Source organism: Pogona vitticeps, chromosome 2, assembly GCF_051106095.1.
Source record: "Pogona vitticeps strain Pit_001003342236 chromosome 2, PviZW2.1, whole genome shotgun sequence".
Lineage (NCBI taxonomy): Eukaryota > Metazoa > Chordata > Lepidosauria > Squamata > Agamidae > Pogona > Pogona vitticeps.
The window spans coordinates 180,982,837-181,003,477 of record NC_135784.1 but is presented as its reverse complement, the minus strand read 5'-3'; the positions used below and the strand labels follow the sequence as shown (position 1 = coordinate 181,003,477).

The 20,641-nt window shown below is 46.6% G+C and overlaps 1 protein-coding gene across 3 annotated transcripts in view; it reads right to left on the bottom strand.

Annotated features, from left to right (window-relative positions):
- Positions 1-20,641, bottom strand: part of SLC25A23 (solute carrier family 25 member 23) — a 50,508-nt gene that overhangs the window by 17,708 nt on the left and 12,159 nt on the right. For 2 of the 3 annotated variants that reach the window (XM_072991503.2, XM_020798725.3), the window contains exons 2-3: positions 12,780-12,906; positions 1,382-1,469 (exon numbers count right to left, since the gene is read on the bottom strand). In XM_072991503.2, the coding sequence (XP_072847604.2) occupies positions 1,382-1,469; positions 12,780-12,906 (215 nt within the window). Of the gene's footprint in view, positions 1-1,381; positions 1,470-1,787; positions 1,832-12,779; positions 12,907-20,641 lie in introns of those variants that run through there. The other variant, XM_072991504.2, reaches the window with a different exon arrangement.

Here is a 20,641-nt window from a genome sequence, read left to right as displayed (position 1 = left end):
AATTAAAATGCCAGCTATCAAACCCAGCTGCCCAAACCTGATCGGAGCAACCAGGATGGGCATATTAGGAGGGGCTCAAGTCAGCACATGCTTGGTCCTTCTGGGACACGGAGGCTCTAGCAGCCCCCATGAGGTCATAAATCAGGATACGGCAGGCTAAGAGTGGGAGAAATACCATTTTTGGACCACAGCTCCAAGAATCCCTGGGTGCTGGTCTGGAAAAAGGTCTCTCCCCCCCTCCCCCTGCCACGAGAGTGGGTTCACCACCTCTCAGAGAGCAAGGGCTAGATTGACTTGTGGATTGGGGCGTTGGCCAGGGGAAAGCAGGTGCTGGTGTTGAGGCCAGAAGTGTTGTCATGGCAGGACTTGGATTCAAGAAGGAGAAAAGTGGAGCAGAAGAGGAGGACTCTTGGGCAGACACCATGGACTGGGAGGCATGTGAGGCCAAGGAGGTACAGTCACCACCAGAAAGTGCAATGACACCGCCATGATCTCAAATCCGGTCACTGGGTTGAGTTGCTAGTGCTGTCAGAGGAAGCCAGTTGGGTCTGTCAGGACCAGGGCAAGCACCAAGAGGCACAGAGGCTCGAAAACTATCATTGAGCCCCCTGCCGGCAGAGAAAAGAGCAAGGGCAAGCAACCCCATTGCAGAGACACCGCAGTCAGCCTGCCGGCGGGTACCTACCTGGAAGGTCATTCCCCAGCTCCTCCCCACCCCGTGCCCGGCTACAGGGGAGAGGTCAGCCAGGCCTTTCAAGAGGATTACTGCACCCATGGGATGGCAGCTACTGGCAGGGACTATGGAGGGAGGTATAGTGGGAGAAGGGGCCTTCACCAGTCCCCTCCAGGGACCGCCTGCATCCAGCACCCTTGTTGCGCCATCAGGTGCCTGGCCCACCTCCAAAGGGTCCTAGAACTCATAGAAGAAGCGGCTCTCCCCTCCTCCCAGTCAATGACCTTTGAGGGGCACTGCCCCAAAGGCGGTGGGAGCGAAGCTAACTCCCTGGCACCCTGAGTGGTTAGTTTTATGTTTGGGGCCCTGTTGGCCCTTTAAGGGTTCCACAGCTTCAATGAAGAACACATTGCAGCAATTACTCTCCTTGTTGTCATGGACATTGTGTGTTTGTGTGTGTGTGCATGTGCACACGCGCGTGCCACTCACACTAGGATTCTGGGAATTACATTCCACAAAAAATCACACTCCAAGATCTCACATGAGAAATCAGGAGCTTTGGCCTCCTTCTGAGCTCCAATCTCTCACCCCACTGCCCCTTAGTTGAATGTCGCTGCCGAGATGCAGCCTCTTCTCTTGGGCACTGGGTTAACAGGAACATCAAGCAAATGCAGAGGGAATGGAAAGTCAAGATCGTCAAGGCCTCACCTGTGCAAGATTTTCTCCGCCTGCTGCAGGGAGATGTAAACTCCCAGGCCGTGGAAGGTTTGCTGGATCTCAGACACGTCGATCTGGCCTACAGCAGAAGCACAGGGACAAAGAAGATGCCAGTCAGTGTGAGGGGGAAAGAGGAGGTAGCCCAGGACATTGATGGGTCCGGAGGAAGCTAAGGAGCCAGGAAGGTTTGATGGGGCTCCCTAGTGGGAGGAAAGGGGTCTGCGTGCCCACGCCCCTGAGGTGTGTAAAGGAGAAGCAAAGGTCTGGCTGGTCTTGAGGGATGTCTTGAAGGGGACAGTAGTGGATCAGTGAGTGGGGGGTTAGCAATCTAAGTGGTGGCTGAGGAGGGGGGCATGCTGTAAGAGCAGGGAGGAAGATGCCATGCAATCAGCCATACCAGCCTTCTGGGTTCCCATACTGAGCCCCCTGCCGGCATCCCACCTGGAAGAGAGACAGAGAAGGCTGCAGATGGGCGTCATGGTCCAAGTAGTCAGAAGGGTCACCTTGCAAGAGTCCAGAAGAGACATGTCCCAAGCCTCCCACGTCTACCCAAGCATCTGCATTTCAGGGCTGCCATTGATTGGACAAGGTAAGGTAAAGGAAGCGGCAGGAGAGGATACCTGAAGTGGGAGTCAGGTGAAGCCCGTGTAGCTGAAAGCAGAGGCAAATGTAAGGAAGAAAGCTATTTTATCTCAGCCAGCTAGACAATGAGCATACTGGTGGTGGTGACGTGTGTGCTTGTGCATTTTGAGGTGTATGTGTGTGAAAGTAAACACCATTGCACATCAGATCTACCCGTGTCACTCGTGCGAGCCAGGAGGTGAGGCTGAGGAGCCTAACGCCGAAGGAGGCCCGGAAGGAAAAGACAAGAAATCGGGCCTTCTTGGCGGTGGCTTCTCGCCTCTGGAACAATCTACCTCCTGAGATTTGCAGGGCTCCCTCGCTGGGTATCTTTAAGAATCAATTAAAGACATGGATGTTTCGGCAGGCCTTCCCATCAGATAATTCCTGACGCCTTTTTTTCCCCTCCTCTTTCATTGTTTCTTTTACCTTGTGTATGGCTTTTACTATTTAAATTGTTTATATATTTTACTGTATTTTTTATGACTGTTAGCCGCCTAGAGTGGTCCTGACCCGACCAGATAGGCAGGATATGAATGAAATAAAATTTAAAAAATCAGACATTCATTCTAGCCCCCCCCTCCCCTGCTTGCCACACCTATCAATACCTATGCATCCCTGTCACCTTTGGACTCTGACCCCTAGTGACAGGAAGGGTGAATGGGTTGTTCTTTTGAGCATTCCACCTGTTTAATATTTGTTTTGACACATGTTTGTCTTGGAGACCATATGACATACACTCCTCATTTCCCAGCTCTTCTCTCTACTGCACACTTACAAAGTTACAAGGGGAACCAAAAGGAGCAGAGGGAGGCAAAACGAAACAGGGAAAAAACAAGAAAGAACAGAACAAAACAAAACAAACAAGATGTATAGGTAAGGGGGGTAGATGGTGCCATCAGAATGTGTCTCTTGAGCTGACCGCTCTATATCCCTTTTTTGAACCAGGGATTGATGTGGCCAGGAAATTTTATGCAGAATATATTGCTACTCCCTCCAAAAAGAGAAGAAGACTGTATTGCCTAAAGCAGGGGTCTCCACACTACAGCCCGCAGGCCACATCCGGCCTGCCTTGTCTTTTTATCCAGCTTAGGTATAGGAAGAGGGAAGGGGGAACCCAAGCAACCCACACACGCACTGTCTTTGCAACGGCAGCAGGGGTGGGGTATCACTTGGGTCCCCTTTCCCTCCTTTTCCTATGCCCAAGCGGGGGTAGGAAGAGGAGGGAAGCCTGACCTAACCAATCCCCCACCTCCACTGTCTTTGCTTCGGGATCGCTTGGGGCCCCCTTCCCTCCTTCAGCCCTCGAAAATGTGTAAAATATATGATGTGGCCCCCACAAAGAAAAATTTGGAGACCCCTGGCCTAAAGCCGTGGACGGCAGCTCTCCTCAATACGGTGCCTTCAAGACTGGTTGGCTGGACTACAGCTGCCACCGTCCCTGAGCAACATGGGCAATGCCTCCCAATATCTCCAGAGGGCAGCAGCAACATTGGGAAAAAAAACTGAACTAAAGACGTGCCAGAGTTTAGAGCAAGGGTGAGAACTCGGTGGCCCTTCAATGGCTCATGGACTGCATCTCTCATTGCTTCACAGTTCTTACCATTGGCTAGTTTTGATGGGAACGGTAGCCCAACAATATTTGAGGGGGCAACAGATTCCCCATATCAGCAGAGGATGTAACAAGAAGGGAAGATTCTCACCACTCCAACCTCTGCTTACTTAGGACGTGGTGCTTCTACCTAAAGGACAAGGGCAGGTGATGCCACTGTTGTTGTTGTTGTTCTGACTTACGGCCATCCTATGGATTAGTTATCTCCGAAATGTCCTGTCCTGAACAGCCCTGCTCAGCTCTTGCTAATTCAAGCCTGTGGCTTCCTTAAGGGATGGCCAATCCATCTCATATTTGATCTTCCTCTTTTTTTCCTGCTGCTTTCAACCTTTCCCAGCATTATTATCTTTTCCAGAGGATCTTCTCATGATGTGCCCCAAAGTAGCCTCGGTTTCATCATTTTTGCTTCTAGATACTGCTCTGGCTAAACCAAAAAAAAAAAAAAAAAGTCACAAACTATTTCATGGGCCTTCATCAGCCTGAACACCACTGACAGGATCTGACACATGGGGTGAAGGTGTTCTTGCTGGCCTGTGTTCAGGGCCGTACTGCCCAGCCCCAATACTAGATAAGCTACAGGGAGAGGCACTTGATATGCCAAGGCTGGAAGGATGGTTCCATGTATGTCTCATGTCCTCAGCAGTTACAGATACGTCATCTATATTCCAAAACCCTTCCTTCCACTTGCCTTCTTTATTCCTGTTGTCTGGTGATCTGTGCCTATGAATGAAATATCTTCCAAGCATTCCAGTTCATGTTTTCTAGATTCTCAGACCAGCGGTACACTGACTATTGCCGAGACCCACAGGAAAGTCTAGGAAGATCACAAGACTTTTCTATTTGATTACTACAAATTCACTCTCCCTCCGTTCCCATGGCCTCCTGCAAGTAGGACAGTCTATACCAGCTCTCTCTGATCTAGCTCATCTCTGACCTCCTGACCTGTCAGTAGGACTGGGGTATTCCACTTCACTCTTAGTCCTCTTCTCCTCCTGCCCACAGGGGTATAAATATAATTCTCAGAAACACTAGGGTTTGTATTGGGATCCAGGTTCTTGGGTGGGGCTTAAGAAAAGACCAAGGGGACGTGGTGGCGCTTTTGGCTAAACCGCAGAAGCCTTTGTGTGCTGCAGGGTCAGAAGACCAGCAGTTGTGAGATCAAATCCACGAGACGGAGTGAACTCCCATCGCTTTGTCCCAGCTCCTCGCCAACCTAGCAGTTCGAAAGCATGTAAAAATGCGAGTAGATAAATAGGTACCACCTCATGGGAAGGTAAACAGCGTTCCGTGTATAGCTGCACTGGCCACGTGACAACGGAAACCCTCTTCGGACAAACGCTGGCTCTATGGCTTGGAAACGGGATGAGCACCGCCCCCTAGAGTCGAACACGACTGACTAAAGTGTCAAGGGGAAACTTTACCTTTACCTTTAAGAAAAGACTGAGAACCGGTGTTGTACAGTATCATGCTCTCCACGGTGAATTGGCACTAAAAAAGGACCTGCCTTATCAGATGGGTTATGTGGGAGCAGAGTTTGCCATTCTGAAGAATATGAATGCCTGCACATGATCAGCTGTTTGCTTCTCATGGCCCTCGTGTCACCCTTCTCCACAGCACTGCCCAGGGAAATAGATCAGTTTTATGCCCCCACCCCCCAGTACCACAATGCTGAACATCACTTGGGAAGATTCAAATTGAAATCATTATTCTCCCACTCCCCCCACATTATTCTCAGAATAATGTGGGCCTGGAAAACTCACTCAATCTTTCCCTCCAGTCCAATCTATCTCACAGGGATGGTGTGAAGATCAAGCCTAATTAGCTAGATAATGCCCTAAGAAGGGAGGCCAAAATAAAAATGCAATAATATAGAGTCGCTTATCCGTGTCTTTAGGAGAGGGGCAGAAGATCTGTGGCCTTCTAGATATTGCTGGACTGCCTCTGCCATCGTTCACCACTTCGGAGTGCAAAGTCCTACGATGAGCCAAGAGTTGTCCACCCTTGCTTTAGGACAGGGTGGGTGGGTTATTTCAATCTTTGAAACATGGGGGGGCAGGGGTTTTGCACACGTTTACAAAACTTTAAAAGGTTATGGTTTCTATGCAGTTTTCCAGCATAACGCTACTGATGATTATGCCCCAACTTCATATGATGACTCAGAGAGAGGAGCGGGAAGAAAGAGATGATAGCCTCTCTCCGCAGGCTACTGCAAGAGAGCTCCCTATAATCTCCTATGTTGCTGACCTAGATGTGCAGCTCACAGCTGTGACATGTTCAGCCAAGACGTCTCTTGCACAGCACCCGGGAACAAAAGGGGGCCAAACCCATTCCAAGCGGCTCGCATTCCAAAAAAATTACAAACCGCCCTTGCACGAACCCTGGCGCACACCTCTGACAGTGTGCTCATGGGGCGAACGGGCAAAACGCCAGAAAATTTAACCCTACAAACGGGCCCCAGCCCAGCCATAATTTGAAAGAGCCTCTTTGCTCAGAACTTCCCCAGAAGATTAAACAAGACACAAAGGGGGAAGAAGGAAGGGAACACGGAGGATCCAACGGAAGGAAACGGTCGGTCGGTGGAAGGGATAAAGACCGATGCATTTAAAAACAGCAAGAAGGGTTGGAGGAGTGTAAGGAAAGTGCAAGACAGGTGCACATGGAGTCATCATCTAGCCCCTTCTGCCTCGCTTCTCGGTTGGCTGGACCCTCCTCAATGCTTCTGAACAAAGTGTTCGAATCTTGCCCTCTTACTAGCCGCTGTTGGGTATATGGACACAGCGGCAGCTCCTGGGTCATCGCTAAGCGTGGGAGTTTCTTTCTCACAGGCACAAATGCACCTCAGCATCACAAAGGAAACTCCTGCAGGAACCTGTTCTTCCCCCTGCCAACCACTCCCTGTTTCCAGGGGTCAACCTTCAACAAGAACAGCACAGAAGAGGACTCCTTCCCATACATTTCTGCTCTCCTAGCAGAATGTGGGAGTGAAACCTTTTGGCCCACCCGTGAGCCACAAAATCGGCAAGAAGGGCCAAAAAGTCCGAGCTTTCTTTTGCGCTGGAGCTCCCGCTACCCTCAGAGGAAAAACCCGAAGCTGATTAAGGTGACAACGTCCTCTAAGCAGGGCACCCATTCGTTCCACCTGTTTTTGGCAACCAGCCACCTGGCAGGTACAAAATCTCCCTGGAACCACCACCACCACCCCGGTAGCTGAGAGGCGAGAGCAGAGTTTTGTTTGTTCGAGACTACAGGACTGAATAAAAGCAACTGGGGGAATTGTTGAGGTGGGGGTTTTTCTCTGGAAGTTAAACACCGGCAAAAGGAGGAGGAGGGGGAGTGGGCTTGGACCGATGCCTACACAAACTGTGAGTGAACTTTCAAGCCAAAGATTACAAATAAAGCAAAGCCACACTCTGTACCAGTTATTTTAGACTGTGAATGCTGGATTCACACACTGCACAATGAGAGTGTGTTTGTAGTACAAGCCAGAACTTGGAAAAGCTATTTTTTTTAGGACTACAACTCCCTGAATATCCCAGACAAGGTTATAATCCAATTCATGGCGTATCTCTGAATTTTTATAGATTAAGATGTCAAGCTTAGCAAACTTAATTTTTTTCCAAAAAAGAAGTATTTTTAAAAAATATATTTATAAACGCATGACTTTCCCCCAAAGGCTCCTCTGAAAAAGGTAATTCGCTCAATGGTAAAGGACATTCTTTGTACAAAAATAGAAGATCAGTCCGGCAGGAAGCCACGGAGTACCACTCCACAAGCTCCCTACTGAATTAGAGAGGGGAATAGCCTTTCCCAAGCTGTTGCCTTTCAGATGGCCCAGACGGCCCATCCCATCATGTGGAGGACACACGTTGTAGCTCAACCCATGTAGACAAGAAGAGGTTAGGGAGGGCCAGCTTAGGATATCTTCACACCTACATGTTGCGGCTGGACTTTCCCAGGCCCTTAAGAGCCCACAGTCTCAGTCTGTTCCGCCTTGACCGCAGTTGTCGGCTGTGCTGATGCAACCTCTTTGCTGCAGATAAGATGGGCTGGTCAGGGGAAAGAGATTTGTACAAGAGTGGGGAAGGAAGAGGCAGTCCATCAACCAGTTCCCAATCTCTCGTGCATGGTTTAAAGATTAAAGGTGTTGCATCTGCATCAACCCACCACAGCCAACTAAGACCTGCAAAACAGCAAGGCCAAAAATGTGCTGGAAAGTGACTGTTATGGGATACCCACAGTGCTCTGCAGTCTGATTTTTCCATTCTCTAGTTCTGTGCAATTCTCTCCCCAGACCTATAGAATGGAAAAAGGAATAAATAATATTAACAATGAGATAATGAAGGAGCATTTTTTTAAAAAAAGGACTGGACACTGTACCAAGAACTAGCTGAAGAAGGAATAAAGAATCATTAGCCCTCCAGATGTTACTGAACGACTACTTCCTTCAGCAGGCTGTCTGGCCACAATGGGATCTGGAGTTTGAAAACATCGGCCCTGATTTAAAGTGTTCCTGCAGCATCTGTATGTTGGGGCCAGAGAGACAGACTTCATTCAGCTGCTGGCCCAAAGCAAAGTAAAAGGAAAATTAGGTTAACAAATAAAAAAGCAAATTGGTTGCTTTAGCTAGAAACAATACCTCATAAAACCTCAGGTGGAAGAAAAAGTACACTGTGGTGCTAAAATGGAAAAGCTGACCGTGCTTATCTAAGAGAGGTTATTAGGTAGCATTTAGGTAGAATGCTCAGATTTCCCTCAAGACAGTGGAAGGAAACCCGTATTCAAACACTGGAAGCACAAAATGTGTTCACTGTGTTCTGGATATTAATAATAGATAACCTAGGAGGAAGGGGTGCTAACACACACACACACACACACACAATCAGTTGTACATTTACATTGAATTCATTGTGCTGGATTCATAAGCGCCACTTCCTTGAACATGTTCAGTCTCCAGAACGCATTCCCTCTTTCTCGTCTCCAACTGGAGACAAGTTTTTTTTTCCAGACCGCCAAAGGCAGTTCGAAAAAGGGAATGCTGTCTAACATTGTGTACACTGACTCTCCTTTAGCCTCTGGCTCACAACCAAGTTTAGTACACATTTCAAAAATCTATAAAATCCTTTGCCATTTGCAATTGTTGTCTCCAGCTTCAGAGAACCTATTTCAAAAATCTCCTCCTGCACCTTGCAAGGAGTCAGATGCACATACGCGAAGTGTCTGGAGGCAGTGTGTCCTATGATATTACTGTCATTCTCTATTTCATGGGTAGAAATCAGAATGTCCCCCCCCCCTTCTTCTGAAGAATCATAGCTCCAGACATCTCTTCTAAAACGTGTCATGAGGATCCCCTCACATCTTATTTTTTGCCTGCTTGCCTTAACAAAAATAGGGATCCTGGTCATTTTCAGTTTTGCCAGAAGTGACTGGGGTGGCCCCCAGGCGGTCTAGGGTGGTGGAAACAGCCCTTGCACACTCCAGGACTGCCCACCATTAATCTATCTGAAAATATCTCTCGGCCAAGCCACGTTTAAGAACTCTCTGAAGGAAGAGCAGGGGTTCTCATATTATCTGTCCACCGTTATCATCCGGACAAGAGACCAAGCAGAGGCACACAAGTTCTCTTGGTCACAGTCTCCCCTACTACTCTGCTAAAATGTAATGAAATTCTATTTACAGTAATTATTTCTAAATTTGTCTTATCCATATAAATTATTGATAAGTTATCTTTTTGGGGGCCCATGTGTGAGTGCCTTTGTCAATTAACCATGTACATAGCGAGAGGCACCTAATCGGTCCTGTTATTGAACTGGGAAACTGAAGATCCTGACTGGCCCTGCGGATTCTCTTTTTACAACGCTCTTAACTGGACTTAAAGTGGATAACAATTTTTAAAAAATGAAATAAACACAAATATGCTTCCAATATAAATATGGACTATGACGTATAGTAAAAAAGAAAAGAATAAAAAACAGCACCCAAATAGTTAAAACTTTTGGAGCTACACCAGGACAAGAAGCCCTGATCTTCCAAACGTTACTGAAATACAACTCTCTAATTCCTCACCATGGGATCTGTTGGCCAAAGCTGAGAAGAGTCCTGGAGTCCAACAATACATAGGTAAAGGTAAAGGTTCCCCTTGACATTTTCAGTCCAGTCGTGTCCGACTCTAGGGGACGGTGCTCATCCCGTTTTTCAAGACATAAGAGCCAGCACTAGTCCGAAGACAGTTTCCATTGTTACGTGGCCAGTGTGATTAGGGAACGCCGTTTTACCTTACCACCGAGGTGGTACTTATTTATCTACTCGCATTAGCATGCTTTCGAAATGCTAGGTTGGCGAGGAGCTGGGACAAAGCGACGGGAGCTCACTCCGTCGCGTGGATTCGATCTTACGACTGCTGGTCTTCTGACCCTGCAGCACAGGCTTCTGCAGTTTAGCCCACAGCGCCACCACGTCCCCAAGAATACATAGATACCCACATATTTCTCAGCTCTGGTCTGGACAGACAAAGAATAATAATTATGTGCCACCAAGTCAACACTGACTTCGGGCAACTTGCCCTTCCAAGGTTTTCTAGATAGAGAGGAACTTAGAAATGATTTGGGGTTCCCTTCTTCTAACTATTGCAGAGTCAACTAAAAACTGTCAGGTCACAGGTGGGGATCACCTTTTACGCTTTTGATTAAACTGAAGTTTTAACAGAAGTTGTTCCACTAAGTCATTTGACCCACAACTTTTTAATTGGATTTTTGTGCTCCTTTGCAATTTGTTACTCCCCCTCCCCTCCCCTGCTGTCGTCCCCCCTGATTCTCCATTGAGAAAATGTCCTCAACTTGGATTTCTGACTCTGCAGAACAAAACCACTGGTTAGGGTAAACAGGCTCATTCAGAGGGTATTCTGCTGAAGCAAGGCCTCTTCAAACATGTCTTGGGTGATCAGCTGGAGGGAGTGCTTAGAGGTATCATAAGCGGGCAAAGCAGGGCAGATATGATCCAGGGCAGAGCGAGGGAAGGACAGAGCATTTTGGAACAGGTTGTACTAGACCTGGGTCTTAGCAGAAGCAGTTTGCTATATTCCAGGCTTGTGGGAAGCTACAGCCTGCATCGTGGGGGACAATCGGAGCGTTCTCCTTCCTCACCAACATTCCTTTGTTTACTGATACACATTCAGGGCTGGCCCTACCACCAGAAAGAGTAAGGCAGCCAGGACAGGCTGCGAAGTATGGCGTGTGATGAAAGGGGAGCAAACTGTTCTTTATTTACTTAGTGGCAACTGTAAAAAAATAAAACAATTCTGCCAAGGCCAGGTGAGGTGTGGATGGGATTTTCTGCCTCATGTATGCAAATCTGACCAGCTTTCAAACTTATACACCATGATGTGCAGAACAGCGATTCCCCAAAAGCAGCCCAGGAAAAAGAAAGGCAGATTGCCAACAGGCCTCCCCCCCCCCGCCATCCTTTTATCTCTCCTTGTCACAGTGCTGCTTTTTTCTTCACTTTATTTGAATGCCAGGAAATGTTTTGCCTGCTTAATGTCTGCATAGCAGGCAAATGTTCAAAGGCGCAGTAGAAACACCAGTAAAGAGTTGGCAACCCAGCTTTATGTGAGGACATTGCTGGAGTAAAAAAAAAAAAAAGGAGAGAAAATATCCAAACTGATAGGAAAGCCACAGAGATATACACCATCCCTATGACCACTAAAGGAGACTTCAAAATTGGAGAGTCTGTAGTAACAAGATTATAGTAGGAAAGCTAGGCTGTGAAGGTCATCAGACTGTCCTGGAGTACAAAAAGAGCCCAGAGCCAGCTAGAAGGGTTTGCAGTCATTGGGTAGGAATTGGAAAGAGCCAGGAGCATGAAAGCAGGAGGAAAAGGCCACCCACTCCCTTGGGCAGAATCTGCCAAGGAGCAACGAGAAGTAGGCCTGGATTTCATCTTGGACCTGTCTAGAAGCTGCTAACCAGACATGCTTTATTTAAGGAAGTGGAACACTACAGATACTTCCTGGCTCTCTTAAGGAACAGAAACTCCCTGTCCCCAGAGGTTCCTCTCCTGTAACTAGCAGAAAGCACAACTGAAGTCCTAAGTGCAGGTGTCTTCAGGTGTGCCCAGGTAGAATGGGTTAGAGAGATTCCCTGGGCATTCTTTAAGCTCTGTTCTTCAACGGTTGACTGCCAGGGAGATCTATCTTGGTCTCACTTTGGGGCCAAATTTGTGGGGAGGGTATAGAGTTGGCCTGAGACTTCTTGTTGCCTGGGAAGTTGTCACCCTTCCCAACAGCATGTACAAACCCCAGCAAGATTGGCAGCTGAAATCTCATTCTGACAGTGACAAGGGGACAGTACTCACCACCACACCCGAGGGCAACAAGCCAGCTGAGTTTGTCCAGGACATACTACAGTAAATGCTGCACATGCATGCCAGCCTTCCAGGATCTCAATGCTGCTCTGCAGCATCTCCAATCTAAGGCAACTGCTTCACCCTGCCTAATGTCAGGGCCAGACTTGGGTGGACAGCACTTGTAGAAACTGGGCTATGCTGATCACTGGCTTAGCAAATCTCAGCATGAGGCTGGAAGAAGTTGGCCTTTTTCCAGGGATTTGCAAGGAGGTTGTTGCATTTAGTCCTGTAGCAGCAAAAACAACAGCAAACACAGTGCCAGAAGGCTTTTTTGATGTTTAAGCTTTTCTGGTGCTTGTGCTCCCTGGGGGTGCAGAGCAAAGATGGGTGCAGCAAGACCTGTGACACAATTTGCCATGCAGGTTGAGGGCGCAGAGGGAGGGAGGGTTCTGCCCGCAAGTCCACGGCCCAGGTTGCTGGAGCAACAAAGATCCCAACATCGATGGGCTAATGCCAACTAAAAAAAGGCATGAAAAGCATCAGGATCGCAGAAGAGAAAACGGGGAGATCTGATCTTAAGGCCTCATAGCCTGCAGAGAAAGAAGGCTCCACAGACAACCAGATGAGGCACATCAGATGAGCTGAGGGGAGTAGGTTTTCAGCCACAGTGAAGAGGTGACATCAGGAAAGGGCAGCTTGCATGATTATAGCCTTGGGGAGGACACACTTTGCGTTTGAGGGAAACCAAAAGCTAGGAACCATCTCAGAGAGAAACCCAAAGAGATGCCCTAAAAGCAACTGAGGAACGTTTCCTACCATCGTGGTTGCGGTCCAGGCTGTGAAACATCAACAGCAGTTTGCGTTCGCGTTCCTGGAGATAGCGGGCAAATTCCTCAAAATTAAGCTCCCCGTCACGGTCTGTATCCCCCGCACGTAGGATATCCTGCAGGCAGTGGAAGCAAAGTGGGTTTTAGAAGGCAATTGCAAAACTGCAGTTTATGGGGCACAATTTTTGAGCTGTTGCACAGACACTGCTTTAGGAAGAGAGAGCCCTCTATCTAGGTTACCATTCCCTTCACAAGCCACCCCATTGCTTATAAAAGATATGCTCCCCCTTTTCCGCTCAGGGAGAGCGGGGTGAGTGTAGTTGAGGACTAATCTATTGGGAAGGGAGATTTGGATTTGCTAGCGCATGCCTGCATTCCATATCAAGTCTCTGAACTCTTCTCTGGAGATCCAAAGTTACACACTCTAAAGAACACGACCATGAATTAGGGTGTCTCCGTAACTGGTTATGAAAACACTGATGATACGTAGCATTTACGTGGCACTTCAGAGCAAGGATGTAGAAACTTTGGTCCTCTCCAAGCTCTGAATTACAACTCCCATGATCCCCTGCCATTGATCCTGATGTCTGGGGCTGGTGGGAACTGGTCGAAAACATCTGGCGGGACAGAGTTTTACCAGTTTCTTGCCCGACAGCATTCAGAATTTTGTGTGTGTCACACCTTGATATCATCAGCAACAAATCTACACAGTAGATCAGAACTTTACTATTATCCCCATAATCCAGATGGGAAGGTGAGTCGGAGAAAGAGAACAGTTTGCCCAGTTTCACCAAGTGAGTTCATGGTAAGGGCAAGATTCAGACCAGGGACTTTCTGGCTCATGGCTCTGTCTTACACCCTATGATGCAATGGGCTTTTGGGCAATGGATACAGGAGAGTATTAAGGAAAAGCTGTTCACAAAAATGTCAAGGAAACACTGGGGCCAAAGGCCTTCTTTCTAACATGCTAAGTTTCTAAGTGCAAGGAACTTCTTTTTTTTTTTTACACAGAGGAGCATTCTGTGGTACAAGGCCCTGTGAACCCCTGAGACCACCTCCAGGCAGATGTGCACGTAATCCATGATACCTTAGACACAATCTGAAGTGTCTAGGCTTACTTCTGCCTTGGTGTCCACAGAGGAATGATCACAGCTTTGCCTGGGGTTAAGAGATGATGCTGTTATTAGAGTGCCCACGGCTGCTTTTCTCCATTGGAAGAAACAGGTCAAAGAGCCTTTCCCTGTCTTGTCAGGAGAGAGGAGCCTGATGTCTAAGGCTGGAGGAGAGAGGGTGGTATCCTTGGGTTCAAGGATCTTGCTGAGGGCTAGATGGTAAATCCTACGGGAGCCAAATTTAGCTGCAGTTCCACTCATTTACTGACAATCTAGGCAGCTTAGGCAAGTGTCATGTTCACTTGTGGCATGCCTTCAGAGTACAGTACTGCTTTCAGGACAGTGTAAAGAAACCTGAGCCCTAAGTGATTTTGCTGGGTGAGACAACAAGCCAATACAAAAGAAAGAAAGAAAAACCCACAGACTGCCCCTTTTCTTCTCCCCATCTAGCCTCACAGAGGGGCCACCCTTCTTCTTGGCCTTATATGGCAAGATTTCTATTTTTATTTCATTTTGTTCCAAACAAAGCTTAGGTAACACGCTCCCTTCTATTGTTTTAGGCAGTTCAGGATGCCACCAGATGTTCCGAATTCCACTGGAGGACAATTCAAACACATCTCAGTGGCTATGAACATATTCGGAGAGGGGAAAATGGGTTTACGGAACCTGCCTCCTCACTGCTTAACACAATATATTACTGAAATAAGACTTAAGATGGAGACTGAAAATGTTGCGAAATATTCTGGACAATGTGGGCCAATGAAAGACTTCACCTACTTTGTGGCTCTCAAAAGAACACCAGGGGAAAAGGCAATATTACATAAACTGCTGTTTATGAAACCAAAACAGGCAGGCAGCTCTTGTGCAAAAGAGTTTATTATGCAATTAATACAGGTCTCCGGACGTGGATGTGAGGAAAGACAGGTCAGTCGTGGTGTTTAAGACTGCCAGGAACACTTAGGCACTGGCTTTATACAAGCTGAATCAAAACAATTAAGAGTAAATTGCTAATTAGAATGTATAAACAGAGAGCCATCAAGGACCATATCTTTACCACCAAATGTCAATTCATGTAAATCTCTCTCTTGCCCTCTCTTGTTCTCTCCAGCCAATACCTCTTTATTGGAACTGTGGGGGGTTTTTTTGGCCTGGATATTGGGATATATTTTCATCTGCCACCAGCTTCTTCTCTGATCCTTTTCCCCAGTAATAACTGAGGGGATATGGATGCTAGAGCTTTCAGCTCCTCCTGAGCATCCTGTCTACTTGGGAGTTTTATGCTGCTTTCTTTATATCTTTGCCTCCGCCTCCCACCAACTGCCACTATCTGCCTCTTCACCTCTTTAATATTTCATGCCTCAGCCTTGTCTGACGACTGTCCTCACACCCGCCCACCCCAAAATTAAGTAGTTATGCAAATTACCAATCTTTGGACTGCAGTCAGACAGCACAAAGCCAGCCTCCGAGGGTGGCAAACTTGGGCATTTGCCAGAGCCCTCAACAACAGTGATGGGAGTCTTTCCCCACAATCATAATCTCATCCCCATTTTGCTCAATGAACCTCTGGTAGACAAGAACAATTAGCAAGAGGCATCAGTTATATAAACCCCCCCTTTTTTAGGTTAACCTCTGAGGTTAAGCTCTCTTCTAGATTCAAAAGGTGACGTTGTGCAGGCTATGTGGCAACACTGGGTTCTCCAGAAATTTTCATTTCAGTTCCCAGAAGTTCCAGCCAGCATGGGCCATGGTGAAGAACCATGTACAAACACATCTGAAGGGCTAAAGTCTTCCCAGCCCTCGTGTGCACATTCTTACTAAGCACCGTAGAAAGTATGGTTGAACATACAGGACAGTAGCAAGGGCATCACTTAATCCAGTGGTTCTTAACCTTTTTGAAAGAAACGCCCCCTTGAGCCATTGAGGAAGTTATCATCGCCCCCCTCCCCACGGTGATATCTTTCTTTCTTTCTTTCTTTCTTTCTTTCTTTCTTTCTTTCTTTCTTTCTTTCTTTCTTTCTTTCTTTCTTTCTTTTTATTTATTTATTTATTTATTTATTTATTTAAATCCAATGACCCCTGAAAACAAAATTAAATTCCAAGAAAATGAAATGCCCCCCAAAAAGTAACATTTAATGATTTAGTTGCAAGTGAATTTTAAGATGCAAAAAGAAATATAAAAAGGGCATAAAAACAAATGCAGGAACTAAAAATTTCAAGACAAAAAGTCTGAAACTAAATTAAAATTGGAGGAAAATATATATTCATGCACACTGTAAAAAGGCTGCAGCCATCTTCACAGGTTTGGCTTGCTCCAGCGCCCCCCTACCGCCCCCTTCTGCTCCAGCGCCCCCATGCCGCCCCTTTTCGTTCTACCGCCCCCCTGAAAAATGAAATCGCCCACTGGGGGGCATTATTGCCCACGTTAAGAACCACTGACTTAATCCATAACACTACTCCCTTAGCTGGAGAATCTTTGAACCTCATTCAGAGGCTGTGAGTTCTATGTTTCATAAGGATGGATCGCCATGAGAAAGCCTAACTTGGTCGATATGATCCAGGGATCACCAGTTCCAAAACAGAAAGGTGAAGAATGCAGTCTGAGAATCTGGCTCTAAAGTTCCATGGCTAACCTCAAGTTGTGTTTCTGCTTGATTCCCGTATGTGAATCACAAATTGAAACGAAGGGTCTTTATTTCAAAGTTTTCTTCCTTTAAGAGTGTTATCACACACTTCTGATCTGACCACATGACCAACTAGGACAGGAAAAGGAGCCAGACATACTTCAAGAATGTAAACACATAAGTATGAAAATAGCCCAGCGCCACATGATTTGAAACAAATTCCTTAAAACATTGGGGACTGAACAATTTCCAAGCTAGGTATCCAGATTCCATGCATTCTTCCATTCCAGTTCCTGAACATGCTCTCATTTGTACAGCATCCATCACATCATGTGCATTGTTACAATTTCTGATACATTCAGTGATCTGGATTAGCACATTGTGAATGAATGCAGGAAGTAATTTCCTCCGTTCTGGTGCCAAATAGGGTCAAACAACAATGACAAATTTCTGGAAATTCTTCCTGCATTTAATTTTCCATTTCTAAAAAGTTCACTGTCTCATAAAATACAGTTGTAACAATGCATGGGTCCTTGCCTACCTGCACTTTGTTCAGTAAAAATATATATGTATTTAATCAGATCAGCCTCTGGTTAAGGGTACTAGAAGATTTCAAATTCCACATTTTTCTGAAAAATCCTGTTGCTGAACACAATTGATGATGGACCCATCTAAAACCTGTCTGTGTAAGTATAACAGACATATTTTGACAAAACGGAGTGACTAGACAGCTATTTGCCCCACTCTTTGTGCAAAGTTCCTCGCTGCTGTTTTTTTTATAGTTATTGTGTCAACTACAAAACTCTAGAGCTAATCACAAGTAAATCTGATCTTTCGGCACGAGCACGTGGTACGGTTTATTCAGCCAGCAAGGCTTGTTTTTGTTTTTGTCGTCCTTTTATTTAGTCTTGCTTTTGGATTGTGTGATTTTCTACATCAGTCCTTTGGGGCAGCTGCTGGACATGTCCAGGTGACATCCCTGAGGACATGCAAAGTGGGGAGTGAATGTTACGTTCTCCTTTTGCTCACCTCCCACTCACACTGGTAAGGACAAAAACTGCAATACAACTTGTAAATGTATTTTTAAATTTTTTTTTGTCCCAGCATGGTATAGTGCTTACCATGTCTTTTCAGCTCAGCACTATTTCACTTGCTAAACATTACCCCAAATAAAAGGGTGTGTGTGTGAAGGACAGCAGAGGGGGTGGGTAGAGAAGGAGGAGGGGGAAGAGGAACTGTGTGATGTGTGTACAGTTGAAATATGCTTTCCTGCGATAATTAAACATTTCTGTGTGAACAGCAACTATGGTTTTAATTCCTGGGTGCTGTATACAGAAGTTTGCTTGAACCTGGGATAAAACTGTATGTAGCCTTGCCCTAACCCACAGTCTTAGCAAGCTGCTGTACATCTGGGCAGGCAAGCTTCTAATCTTCAATTGTTGTTACACTACAGTGCCCAGACTCCTAGGCTACTGTCCATGCTCCCCGAGTGTTATGGAATTTGTAGTGCAAAACACCTAGACTCTAGAACAGGGGTTTCAAACATGCGGCCCAGGGGCCATTTGCGGCCCCCCAGATGATAGTTTGTGGCCCTCGCCTTTCCTGCCCCCCCAAAGCGCCCACACATCCTCTGCTGTCAAGAGTAAAAAAAAAAGCCTTGCCTCGCTCGCCGGCTCTCTCCCAAGACAGCACCGCTTGCACCCTCCATCCAGAACTGCAGCCTGCCAGCCAGCCCACCTGTCTGTCGGCTAAGGAAACTCCTGGGCGGCTTCCTCGGGCTTTTGCTCTGCTTGGCGGAAAATCTGATGCGGCCCAGCCTCACCCAGACTCTGTCTCTAGCGGCCCCCAGGTAAATTGGGTTTAAAACCCCTGCTCTAGAAGGTACCAGGTTGCCTAACCCTGACTTACATATTGACTGAAATTCAGCTGTAAGTTACAATGAGAGTAGGCCTGTTGAATCAGTGGAACTCACATAGATGTTGACTCACCAAATTAATGGTTCTACTCTCGTTGTGACTTACAGTTGGATATAAGCCACTGAATATCACACACGTGCAATGAATGCAGCTCTCCAGATGTTACTGAACCGCAACTCACAGGATTCCTTGCTACTGGTTATGTTCTCCAGGCCTAATGGGAGCTACACTCCAACAATATAGCTCAGTGGTCTAGGTATCTGGCTCTGGAATGAGAGGCTGGGAGTTTGATTCCCCACTGTGTCTCCTTGACAGGAGCTGGACTCAGTGAACCCTTTGAGCTCTGCAGTTCTATGATGACGATGAACATCTGGACGGATGCTCTTTACCCACCCCTATTCTAAAGACTACCAGGTTGCCTAACCTTGTGACACATGCTACTATATTTTGAAATGAATGGAGAGACAGAACATAGATTGAGGCTGATTCCCATCACCCACCCACATCCCTACCAAGAGTACCTAGTCCTTTTTTTAAAAAACTCTGCTAATACTTGGATACAAGGTTTAGTATCACTGAAGGAAGGGGCGAGAAATAAAAAGGGGCACACAAGCTGAGTCGATGAAACCCTTAAAAGATTTTAAATCAACACACATGGATGTGTGAGGTTGCCACATAGAGAGAAGGGTGCTACATAGACACAGCTGCAAGCTGTGCTTATCCTGCAGACTGACTTAAGACACAGGAAGTCATCAAAACAAACAACATCACACTGTTAATGTCTCCATGATGCACCACAGGCAAAACCAAATAGTTTAGAACTGCAAAATCTGCAGTAAGATTTAAATGGCATCGTTTGGCACGTATTCCTGAGATAACACACTCTGGTAAGAGCACAAGAAAAGGAAACGGGGTAGGGGAGGAGACCGCTTTTGGCTTATAGTACAGAACCAGCTAGTAGCCAAAGGATACACCAACAGAAATCTACCCCACTGGCCCAAATGTTACGTGAGTGGAGAAAAACAGGATCTATGAGACAGCGCTGTCTGGCAGCTTCCCGTTCTACTTTGTTCTGGCAAGGTCTTCTGAGGACATCATGCTCAGCAAAGGTGCTGGGGGAGGGGAAGCAATTTCTACACTCCAGCTTTGGTTCAAGGCTTATTTAGAGACTAGGAATTCAATGCTATACACACAGAATTACGTCCCACCAAAGCTAGTGAGGCTCATTTCTGAAAATAACATGCACACGGACCATTCTCTTAGCCAGCCAGCCAGCCTTGTATTGAGGCACCAGCCACAGGTGACCAGGAATCCTATGTATGGGAGACCGCAGAGCTCAGCAGCAGAGCATATGCTTTGTACGCTGTAGGTTCTAGGCTCAATCTCCAGGTAAGGCTGGAAAACACTCTTGCATCTCTCAAGACAGACAGGATTGAAGACCTGGGACTTTCTAAATATGCAAGCATCATTTGCTAGCCACTCTCATGAAATTCCTGATCCCCCTGACCTTAGCTGTGGGGTGGGGCTGGATTTTCCCAAGATCTGTATAATTTTGCATGCCATCCATATTGTAATTCAAAGTATTTGAGGATGAGTTGCTCTGAATGGGGAGTCCAGATTCATTAACTTTACAAAAGATCTGCTTCTGAATTGTTGATGTGCACCAATCTAGCAGTCTACATATTTTGACTCTCCTTACGGGGGGGGGGGGGGGAAGTGTGTTTGGCAGCTATGGGCACTGTCAGGAATAAACTTCACAATGACCCATCATGAATAGCTGTGCTCAGATCTTGCAAATCCAAAGCTGTGGCTTCCTTGACTGTGTCAACACATCTCACATTTGTTCCTTCTCTTTTCCTGCTGTCCTCAACCTTTCCCATCCTAATTCGCTTTTTAATGAGTCTTCTCTTCTCATGATACAACAGTTTCAGTTTAGAGATAATTAAGATTTCATTTGATCTGTTATGTTGTTACGTGCTGTCAGCTTGCGTCCAATTTACGGCAACTCTAATAGGGTTTTGAAAGGACATGAGATGTTCAAGAAATGGTTTTATCAGTGCCGTCCCCAGCTTGTGAGTTGCATGGTCAATCTGGGATTTGAACCAAGGCCTGAGTCCTAGTCTGACACTTTACCCACTCTGCCACACTGATCTGATACAGCCCACATTGATTTGCCTTTCAGGCAGTCCATGGTATCTACAA